The 12,278-nt window shown below is 37.2% G+C and overlaps 1 protein-coding gene across 3 annotated transcripts in view; it reads left to right on the top strand.

The window, feature by feature from the left end:
- Window positions 1-12,278, top strand: part of arb2a (ARB2 cotranscriptional regulator A) — a 188,264-nt gene that overhangs the window by 75,432 nt on the left and 100,554 nt on the right. For all 3 annotated transcript variants that reach the window (XM_081365650.1, XM_081365649.1, XM_081365651.1), the window contains exon 7: window positions 7,884-8,099. In XM_081365650.1, coding sequence (XP_081221776.1) covers window positions 7,884-8,099 — 216 coding nt within the window. The remainder of the gene's footprint in view (window positions 1-7,883; window positions 8,100-12,278) is intronic.

The raw sequence follows: 12,278 nt of genomic DNA, 5'->3' as shown, positions 1-12,278 counted from the left end.
TTTTGATTATCATTAATAATACAGACACCAATAGTAGACAGTAGATTTTAAAGGCTGCTGTCACTAAGACCGAATATGCAATATGTTGTTACACATGCTGTTCACATTCAAATAACCGACGCGAATATTCGCCAAGACGGGCATTTTGACACAGCTCTTTGTGTATTTGAACGTTTATGTGTAATAAGCCGCGGAAATCTGACACTCACGAGAGGCGACTATGTGAGAAGACGCGGTACCGCCAAGGTTTTTTTTTTTTTTTTTTTTACACAAGCAACATACACATCTCTGCTACAAATGAACACTTACAGTTTTTTTTTTTCTAGGACTAATTTGTACAGTTGCACTGAAAGTGACAGAAGTGCAAATGTTACAACTTACCCCATATGCTTGCGGGGTTAATTGTAACAAACAGAGGGGTTAGTTGTAACACTTGTGTGTAACGCACATAATTCAGTACTATTTTATCTGTATAGTTTGATATTGTTTGTACATCTGTATAGATAGATATCCATACATCCATCCCTCATCCAAACATCCTTCTATTATGGATCAATATCATGGATAGAGATATGAAAGGGCTGCATAGTTTTGCAATAAATAAATAAAATCATCATCAAATATTGTAATTGCTTTTGAATTATATTTGTGTGTGGCAGCTGCATGCAAAATTATTATTATTAATAATAACAGTAATAATAATAAAAACGAGCTCAAAATCACATTTTAAAGGGTTTATTGCATGAAAAACAGGCTTTTTAATAAATAAACAAGTGATTAATACATAGTAAACACTTGAAAAAAAAATCATACTCTGACATTTAAATTCCAACATTGTTTGTGAAAGTCCAACAAAGTTAAATGTGGCAAAATAAACATATAAATAAATACTCAAACCTGAAAAGTTGTGTGGTTCTGTCTTCATTGCATTATCGTTGTACACTTGGCAGCTTAGTTGTAACACTGTGCTACAACTAACCCCGCTGTGTAAAACATATTTTAAGCCTAGCTAATAGGGCTGGGCGATATGGCCAAAAAAATCATATCTCGGTATTTTTTGGTTAAATGGCGATATACGATATGTATCTCGGTACTTTCTACGTTTTTCTAATCTGTATTTATTTAAAAAAAAAAAATATTATTTCACATCCTGCCCAATGATATCCTACCATCAATGTTGATATTGAAGGATATGGAAACAAATAATGAATGTAATGTAGGCTAGTATGCAATATATTATGTGCAAAAAGGTGGTTAAAGTCCACATGAAATCAAAATTGACCATATTTACTTTGTTTGCCTAAATTGATCGTTTTGTGGTGAACAATTCATCCATGCAAGTCAATCCACACAAAAAAAAATTTTGGCTTCGTAATCTTTAATCAAAATCTGAAAATGCCCCTCCCCTCTGCTTTGGAGGACCTTCCCTGATGACGTGTGTTTGACGGCTTGGTTTGGGAAACGCTTAACCACTCCCCTCAAACCGTTAGTCTGTTATGAGCAGAGATGGAGAGGAGGAGCGCTAGAGTAAAACCCTGCCCTCTGTTCAATATTCCGTTTCACTGGGAAATACGTCACAACACTGGAGAAAAGTCGTTTGCAACTTCCGGTTCACGCGGACTTTAAAATCACATTACATTCTAACATTGTAACATTACAATCTAAAAACAAAAATAATGCTTTTATTTTTAAATTGACTAAAGGCTAAACTAAAAGATGAAAATAAAAACAAAAGCGCAAACTAATTATATTAGCCTGTATTTGATTACTCCATTATAAATGGTCACTTTCATAAAATACTTGTACATTTATGTTACGTTTACGTTAATACTTTGACGTTAAGTCAACATATGGCACATTTATTGTCTCCAACAACAAATATTTTAGCAAAATGTATATTTTAGTCACAATTATTGCGCTACTATTTTATGTGCTCCATCTTTTTTGGCGCGTATGCACGCGGCGGCGCTCATTCACGGAAGCTTGAATTGTAGCGGAGATTCACTTGCAGAAGGCTCGTCCTCTCCTGACAGTGAAATGGACATATTTGTTTGACTCTCTAACATTTACAGATGGAGAATATACATGTGAAATGTAAGTTAAGCACTGAGGAAAGCACCACATCTCAAACGCATTCAACAGCGCAAGTATTTATCTGTCAGTCAGCAACAGTAACGTTAGCCTAACGTTATCTGTCAGAGCATCTGACTGGGCAAGTTGCTTTAAACTTGTTAACTATCTTACCAGTTATTTTGAAGCCCTTAATATAAGCTTGTGTCATGTATAGGGCAAATTGTACTATGTACTTTCACTGCAGCAGCTCACACTGCGTCCTCGGCTATTTCAGATGTGCTCGTATCAAACTACTGTATCGATATAAAGTACGGTAACGTTATTGCCTCATTCCATATAGTAAAAAAAAAACAAAAAAAAAAAAAAAACAATATACCGCCCAGCCTACTAGCTAACAGTTGCTAGGAGTTGCTGATATGTTTCAAAACGGTGCTATGTTTTAGCCAACAAGACAGTGATTAAGGTAATATAAAGTTAGATTTGGTGACGTTCACACCCAACTCAGAAACTGAACAAAAATCGCGAAATCTTATCAAAACTTTCCACAAAACAACGGTCTTCTGGCAGCGAGAGAAAACACAACCTGCTTGACCCCCTGACTAACTATTTAAAAAGTCCGTTTTACATTTAACCCCGCGTTAGGTTGTGCCCTGCGCTCCCCTAGTGCATAAATGTTTGGTATCATCAGTACTTACGGTACTACTGTAGAAAAACAAGAAGCCTACCATCAGGATTTAAAAATGTTGATACCGGAAGTATCGGTTGTAATGACATCCTATATATATATATATATATATATATATATATATATATATATATATATATATATATATATATATATATATATATATATATATATATATATATATAAAATGTGTATATATATAAAATGTGTGTATGTATGTATATATATATATATATATATATGTATATGTATGTATATGTGTGTGTGTGGTGTGTATATATATATATATATATATATATATATATACTGAATAAATACTATACATGAATATCCATTTTTCATGCAATGTACATTGCAATGGAGTGATGCCTAAATGCACGGTTGATTTTACTTTTAACTGATCATTTATTTTGAGAAAAAAAAATGCATCCTCAATTATAAATGATATAATTCAGATACTTAACTCTTTCACTATTCCTCATAATAACAAGTTGTTCCTCATCCTAACCTGTTTGAGGTGCGTCCCATTTTGTATTCAAATAATGTTAAGCATGTCTGTGCTGTGCAAATATATACCGCTATATAAACAGTATAGCAAAAACTCTTCCCGCTGACAGCATACAATATATACCATCTTACTGCCTAGCCCTAGTGCTGTGTGTGTGTGTCGTCTCGTCCAATCAGGGCTGGGTATATTTGTATAGAGGAGCAGAAGGAACTATGGGGGGAGAAAGCAGTCTTAATCTCACGGAGAGAAAAAAAGAGAGAGGAGGTTTGTGTGTGGTATCTTGGAGAAAAGGATAATGGCCTCTTGCACGGTAGAAAAGAAGCCCATGTAGCGCCACTGACAGACAAGGTCACCCAGAACTGTGGGGCGGGGAGTAGAGGTGGCCTTGAAAGGCAGGCCTCAATCTCAGCCTCGCAGGGCTCAGGTTTATAATACTGTATCCTAGATTTACATTCACCTAGAGGGGGCACACTATAACCGACCTGTAATGAAAGACTGTAATACGGACCCGCTCTAGTGCCGCTCACCGATTCTCTCACAGCATGTGGGAGGGAGAGAAAGCGGCACGCTGTTGCCGGTCAGTCGGTTTGTCTTGCATGTTGGTGCGTTTCTGTATTCGTAAGGGTTATGCAAATGTTATTATTGTTATTACATTTGCTCGATATGCTTAAGGGTGTAATTTTTTAGTTTTTATAATCAAATCTTTTTTCTTTTTTTTTCAATTCCCATCTCCGTTTGAGTTTTTTTGTGTGTTTGTAAATATGTGCCAGCCCTCCTCAGATCATCTGTTCCCTCCACCAATCATCATGCGGCGTCCTTGATCCCTCTTCCTCTCCGATTGGCTGCACTCCTCAGCCGTGGGCATTTCCACAGATGGCAACCAATCAGAGGACAGGACGCGCAGACACAGGGGGCCAGGCCAAGGCCGCGCTGTAATGGAGAGTCTGTCCGTCGGTTTTAACACCGAGAGCTCACCTCCTCCCGCTTTTATCGCGCACGCACACATTTTTACCACGTTAACATGCTCTCGTTGTAGAATGTACTGTAAATACGTGTTGTTCTGCCAAGCATTCGTCGACTCTTGTGCAAATGGATACATATAGTGCATAACTCCTTCACATGCCGTTTTTATCTCACACACACACACACACAAACACGTTCACTCCTAACTGCTATCAAGCGTGCTTTGTATCCGTCAAGTGTTGTTCTCACCGCCGAGCCCAAAGCAATACACGCTTTAGTTCATCAGAGACCGAAAAGAGACAAAAAAAAAAAAAGAGAGAGACACTCTCACTTCAAAGACAAACAAAGGGCCACAAATAGATAAAACACCGGGCTGTCCGTCAGAGGTGTAGGATTATTAGCGACATCTCATTTCAGCCATTCGGACTGAAAATAGAGTTTATTTGAGATGGGGTGATTCGGGGGACGCAGCATTATTGCTGTACTTATCAATTACGCTCCTAACCGGATCAAACCGAACAGTCCGATTTGTGTTTGTATCAGTAAATGTGCAAATACGCTGTGGCGTGAATGTTTTCATGGTGATGGATCCTTTGTACCGTTTGTTTGGCAGCGTAGAAACGCTCTCAGTTCTTTAATCTCGAGCTCTATGCATTCCCTCACCCCATCTTAAATCGGCTTCTTAAAAGGTGAGCTGTTCTGTCGTATAATTAAAACAACACTGACACACACAAAAAACTGGAGAATTTTCCAGAATGTCACAGCGGTGTCAGTCACAGCTCGGAGAGATCAAGTCATTGTTGTGTTATGTGCAAGAAGTCGGCTGGTCTGAGACAGCCGGACAAAAGAGCACTAAAGAGGCAGTCCAGCGGCGGGTTATGAGGGTCTGAGCCCCAGTGAGGGGCTGTGGTGACCTGCGCTGACCGCTGGCCCAGGGGCCAGACCCTGTCGCCACTCGCCCCTCGAGGAGGTGCTTGCCAGGGCAGGAGGGCATGGGAAGAGTCCGGGATACGGCAAATGCGTCATAACAGAGAAAGAGAGGCTCTAGAGTCTTTCAGATATAACAGAACGCGCAATATTGCCAAGTTTGAATACTAAACACAAAAGAAAAGCATCTATTAGAGCCATAAGACTATAATTTATCATCGAATTCTACTAATGTTAGTATGTAATTATAATTATTGCTGTTGATTATTTCTATATTGTTAAATGTTGAATGATTATATATTCCACTTGTTTGTGTTATTATTATTTGTAGAAGTAGTTTTCTCTTCACTTTCCTTTATAATGGATTTAGATAGAACTGCGTTCAGACTCCATTTAAACTTTAAAAAAAAAGATAATTTAATCTCTTTTTAAAGCACTACCAAATAACTTTGGTTCCACTTCTACAATAAGGTTCAATTGTTAACATAGTTAATGTATTAACTAACATGAACTAACAACAAGCAATACATTTGTCACAGTATTTATTAATCTTTGTTAACGTCAGTTAATACAAATCCAGCTGTTCATTGTTTGCTCATGTTAGTTCACAGTGCATTAACTAATGTTAACAAATACAACCTTTGATTTTAATAACGTATTAAATGTTGAAATTAATATTAACTAAGATTAATACATTCTGAAGAAGTATTGTTCATTCTTAGTTCATGTTAACTCATGAACCTTATTGTAAAGTTTTATTAAACTTTTATTACTGTTGTTGTTGGATCTTTCTTTTTTTTTGTTGCTTTTAAATTTTTTTTGGACAATGTTGGTGTAAATGAACACTTTATATTCCATAATAAGGGTGAAGAATGCTGAAATCAACCTAAGTTCAAAGCTAAACTCAGTCTAGTTATGCAAACTATATAACATTTGCTTTAAGGACAAAAGGTAAGAATGGACAACATTCTTATCAAGGCGCTCTGTCTCTTTCTCGGTCATTTATCTAACCTGCCACCAGTGGGCAGTGGCACCGAGCTCCACTCAGCCTCCCTCACCACAACACCACACTAAGAGCCAGACGTCACTTAGATGACACCAGCCTGCCAGACAGAAACAAATAACTACAAATTTTAACCCCACGTCTGGTCAGTTCAGACTAACTCTGATAAACGCCACCTCTACTCTTACACACCACAGGCTGTCGGACTGGATTTGTACAAAAAAGACATTTATTAAATGAGAAACTGAATCAGAGTTCAGCAGAAATTAATTACGTTGGCTGTAGTGATATAATTTAATGATCACATGGATTTCGTGTCGAACGTTTAATATGCATGCATTTTAATTCGTAACTGTAAATTAAATGATGTTTTTAAAATGTATTTAAAAGTGTAAATGAGCACATAATAATCTTATATCAGTGTTTTTAGTTCAGTTATTAGTCGTATTAATAAAATGCTGGCGTGAGCTCGTTTGTATTGATTAGATGTGAAAATGCTTGCTTTGCAGTCCATCATGTGAAATAATTATAATTGTTTGCTATTGACAGAAGCTTAATTTTTAATTAGCTGTTTTGAAAATCACACCTTTGTTTCTTGGTTGATGCAAATAGTTTGAAGCTGGAAAAAAATTAGCTTGTCATATTATGAAGATTTCTTTTTTCTTTTCATATAAAATTGTTTTGATTAGGTGCCTTTTAATATGTTTGTTTTATGATTAAACAGAGTAATGTGTAAAGCAAACATTATTTACATTTAAGCACAAGTTTAGTTTTTCGATAAGATAATTAGACTTAATATAGAATAATTAATAATTAACATAACATTATTTATTTACTTATTATTATTATATTATTTATTGAGTTATTTGTAATTCTTTGAGTTGTTGAAACATTTGTTTCTCTTATTGTCAAAGAAGTTGTATTCGTAAGCACTGTTCATATTTTTTCAGCGTATGCAGGGGATCAGAATTCACTCTGAGCCGCCCGGGAGAAACTTTGATTTGGTGATTTTCTCTTCTGCGGGAGTTTGGCTGTGTATTGTGCATTTATTTAGAGCGCTGCAGTAGAACAAGCGACAGACTATTTCATATCTGCCTGCCACTGAGACACTGATACCATTGAGTATTAAAGTCTTTAAATGTGTTTATTTGTTACTTTTATGTGTTTTGTTTATGCTTGTTGTGTTTTTGGTTTATGTGAAGTATTAAAAAAAGTAATTTCACTGTACTTTTTAATGTCGATTTTACAATGTTTAATTTTGAATGGATTTAAATTATACATGCATCTAAAAGATTATGATTTGAACTCTGAAAGATTATGAATATGTGCAGTTAAAATATAACAGAACTCATCATTTTAGTCTGTATATTCCACAATCAATTAGGAAAGCTGGATTTATTTTTCTAAATGCAACTCAGTAGCAGTATTCCTTTTTTATGCTGAATGTCAGCACACTAACTGAAGCTGAAGCTGAATTTGAGCTAACATGAAAGTGACACTGACCTCCGTTCGCATTGAGAGCCGCTCTAATCCCTCTCCCAATAGTTCACTCCTCTACTGCATGCCACACAATGCCGTGACTCACAGCGCTGGCATACATGCCTCTCCCCGGACACCTTGCTTTATTATGAAGGGCCGGTTTGTTTTGGCAACTCGAGTACAATCAGAAAGAGCACTGGAGCCTGTTTATTTGTTTATTCATTTGTATGTGTTTTGTCTCTCAGGAGGGCTACGGGGTGATTGTGCTGAACCCCAACGAGAACTCTCTGGAGGTGGAGAAGGTTCCGGATCCAGCCAAGAAACCGTCCCCGGATGCCTCCGATGAGCCTGCTGAAAAGAGAGAGAGGAAGGAAGAGCGAGAGAGCAAGAAAAAGAAGGACTTTTATGAGAAGTATCGCAACCCACAGAAGGAAAGAGAGACGGAGCACATCCCGATACGAGTGAGTGGCCGAGGGAGGATGATGGGTATAGAGAGAGGGGAAGGAAGATGGGGTGAAATAGAGGGTGAGAGGGGGTTTTAGGCAGCTGAGTGAGTGGGCCACACATGTGCGGTCAGGAGGCTGTGGAGGATTTGGAAACCATCCAGATTTTTCATCTCGCTTTCTCTGTTTTTAAAAGCCCAGCGAAATCGCTTGATGAGCTCCGTTTTATCCCTTGATGTAATTCCTAACAATGTGCTTGTCCTTTTTTATTTATTTAGTTACATCACAGTCATGAACCACTAGGGGGAGGGCATTGTCATTCTAGAGAGCATCTGATTGGACTAAAATCAGTGTAGTACAGGATGAGTCATCAATCAATCCAATCTTTATTTATAAAGCTCGTAATGAAACAACATAGTTGACCACAGTGCTGTACAATGAAATAAAAAAAGCATGAAAATTACAAAAAATAATAACCACGAGAAAACATCAACACACATCGTTCAAGACTAACTCAACTAACTCAACAATTTGCTCAATTTCCCCAGAAGAGTTTTTTATTTTTTTTAATGTGAATATCTGCTAGAAGTGAATTTTGTCCAAGTTTAAAGTCACAAATGAAACTGAGGAATGATAGATCTTTTCTTCCTTACTGTGACGCACATCCGGTGTAACAGATTAAGACAAATCTGTTTATTGGATTTTGAGATGTGGCCGTGTCCATTTAAAAAAAAAAAAAAAGGAGACAGGAGAACTAAATGATTGGAAAAGACTGCCATAGGTCAACAGAATCAAGTCTCTTGCTTTTAACAGAACATTGAGTTATAATATTTTAGTTTAATAATTGCAAGGTCAAAAAAAAAATGCATGTTTTATGAATCGTTCACAATGAGATCAATAACATGCATTTAGAAAATATTAATTTCATGCCAACTTTGGGTACACTAGCATACAAACTAACAGACATGGAAATCTCCACAAATATCCACGTTTAATTCCATGGCATCTTGGGTCGAACTGTTAGCATGCAGAGAAGATATATATACACAACCTCTCAAACACACAGATTTTAGAGTATGCATGCACACCACAAATCAAATCAAAGAAATAAATAATTTCTAATGCAAAACCATGAGGCAACCAGATGAAAGAAGGAAGCATCAATTGGAAAAATTGTCTCCCGAAAGTTAGCGCTTTGTTTTATCACCATTTGACGGCCACGTCACATATCGTCACACTCCTTGTGCTGTCATTTACTGTCGTTGACTCAGTAGCGGTGTGTGAGCTGTCAACACACTTCTGAGGCTACCTTCACACACACACGGCACGTTGAGGTATAATTATCTGCACTATTAGCATGAAGTCAGCTTTAAAACTGTCGTACCTCTCACTTTCCCTCTCTTTGTAAACAAATTATCCTAATTACTCTTTTTATTGCCATAAACTAACTCTGACAACTATCATTCCTTAATAAATTCAAACTAAGGACAGAATTCTGTGGTGTTGCCCAGATGAAGTTGTTTTTTAACACACATTCACAGTCAGTAAGAGAAAAAAAAATCTATGAAATAGCCATCAGTGAGTGTGAATCTGAGATTTCAACACCTCGTCCATTTCTGAGGCGTTTCATCAGTGTTGGTGTGGTGAATAGAGGAAGTTGTTCTCCAGACTGCTGTGTATAATGGAAAAACTCACTGTCAGTATCTATGAGAGCTGACATCTTCATGCGCACATGCAGCAATGTGTGTTTATGAGTAAATGATAGAGAAAAAGTGTGTGTACGTATCCAAGAGGAGCTACATTACCCTGAAGAGGAGAAAGGGAAGAACCCATAGCAATGTCTTAATAAATATTTCAGCTGGGATAGTTTGGGATTCATATGATGAGAAGACTTAGCATCTCTCTCTCTCCTCCTGAAGTCTAGTCTAGCAGTATGAGATAAAGTCCAGGTCTGCTAGATGGCCTTGCAGTGTTCTGAACTCTGACGTCTGCCTGCTTTCCACTCGGCCACATTATGCAGTTCCAAACCAGAGCGAGCTGCTCCAGCACAAGGACATGTGCTGATGACTGTGTGTCTCTGACTTATATTTGTGCTTGTGAATTCCTGTAGGGAACATCGAAGTACGGTTGCCAAGTGGAAATGCACGCAAGTTGGAAAAGCCGTTTTGTTTTGAACCACTGCAGGAAAATATTAAAAGGGCTCTGTTGAGATGATTTCAGGCTTTCGTTTGTGTGTGTTGTTGGCTTGTTTAGTTTTTATATAACTAATATCCTGCAGCACATTGTCAGTGGCTGAAATGAAATGATTCAGCGCTTTGATTTAATTTTCTTTGTATACTTTGAGATCTTTTATATTTGTTAAGGGTTTATGTGTGTAGTATTTAAGTGATTATAGTTGCATAAAAACATTGATTCTTTGGAAAGACTTCCATTACAGTGGAAATACTTTCATAACATTTAAAAACATTATTAGAGTTGCTTGTTAAGGCAAGTATCGCTATTACTGCTGCTAATAATCTGAATTTTTTTTATGTTTTTCAAATCCCCTAGCATTAAACATAGGTAGACCCAAGACCTTTCTAGGCACAAGAATATGACTTAAAAGCTCAGTGGTAGGATATTTTCACATGGGCTAGTAACAAAACAAGCCAAGACACTCAGAATACATCAGCAACCACATAGCAATTCTTCAGAAAATATATCAGATATAATGAATATAACATGTAACGTAGCATAACATAATATATTTATGCTTAACATATTATTTGTTAATGTAAATTAATTTATCTAGAAATGTAATGATAGTTTGTAATGATAGTTGTTTTCCAAAATACTTTTGTTTCTTAGTGACTTGAAACAATATTGTATGTACATCAACACAAACTGACATTACAAGCTTTTAATATGGCTTGGGAGTGGCCTTGTAGGGCAGCGAAGTAAGTGCATTCTGGGAGTTGTTGTCTTTTTATCCACATGAGCCAAAAATACATTTTCTGGCTTTTCTGTCTAGAAGGCACCAACTTCTAAAATAATTTGACATTTCAACTACATAAATAACCCAATTTAAATACACATTCATCTTAACAGTGGTGAAATATGAATTTAATGTATTGACTAACAATGAGCAATCCATCCGTCCGTCCGTCCGTCCGTCCGTCCATCCATCCATCAGTTTAATAAAATTTTCTAATTTTAATAAATAAAACTATTCATTGTCATGTTAACTCAGGTCCATTAGGTAATATTAACAGATTAACAACTTAATAATAACGTATAAGTAAATGTTGAAATTAACATTTACTAAGATTAATAAATGCTTTAGAATTATTTCTCATTGTTAATTCATGTTAACTGACATAGTTTACTAATGTTTCCAAATGGAACATTATTGTAAAGTGTTACCCTATTTTTTTATACCTTATCTCCTAAAAAATAACTAGATTATTTAAATTATTTTAAAAATAAGCCTTAATGTTTGCTTAAGTAGCTCCTTAAGCTTCATACACCCACATTTACATATTTGATAACTAGCACTGAAGCCCTCCATAAGTACATACAGTATTAGTACACAGATTATTTGGTAGTACATTGTGTCATTGGGTCCAGTCAGATTACAGTGTTATAGATCGCTGTATGCGAGTCTCCCCGGATCAGTTTTTTGATGAATCTGTAACTGCGCTGATGTGTGCGTGTCTGTATTTGTGTGTGTTTTCTCCTCCTCTCCACCCATCCTCTCAGGCCCTAGAGTAGGAGGCGGGTCACAGCGAGTCCCATTCTCCTAAAGTTTTTAATCTTTTATAGTGGCATTGTACGCGACTGAACCTCCTCTCCTCCCCTCCTTGACTCCCCGTAGAGCACTAGACCACCTGCACGTCGCTCTGGCCGGGCCCTGCAGCTCCAGGCTTTGGTAGCGCTGAGTTGATTAATACACTTCCTTACCCCCATTAAGGAGCCCTTAACTGCCTTTAGCACTCTTACTTTTTAGCACCCCTCGGGTTGCGAGCCCCCAGCCCTGCCTAATCTCCCCGCAATCTTACAGATCACAGCCTCAGCGGCCCACGTCTGCTGACGCCGATGAAGAGGGGTGGACATGAGAACCGGGGGGGGCCGAAATAGTGGGGGTGGCATACAAAGTTTTTTTGGGAGTTCACTTTACTCTGAATTTGAGGCCTAATCCAGTTACCTATTTTCTGTCAG

The sequence above is a fragment of the Scardinius erythrophthalmus genome, assembly GCF_964197995.2.
Source record: "Scardinius erythrophthalmus genome assembly, chromosome: 5".
NCBI lineage: Eukaryota > Metazoa > Chordata > Actinopteri > Cypriniformes > Leuciscidae > Scardinius > Scardinius erythrophthalmus.
This window is presented reverse-complemented; position numbering and strand designations above follow the sequence as displayed.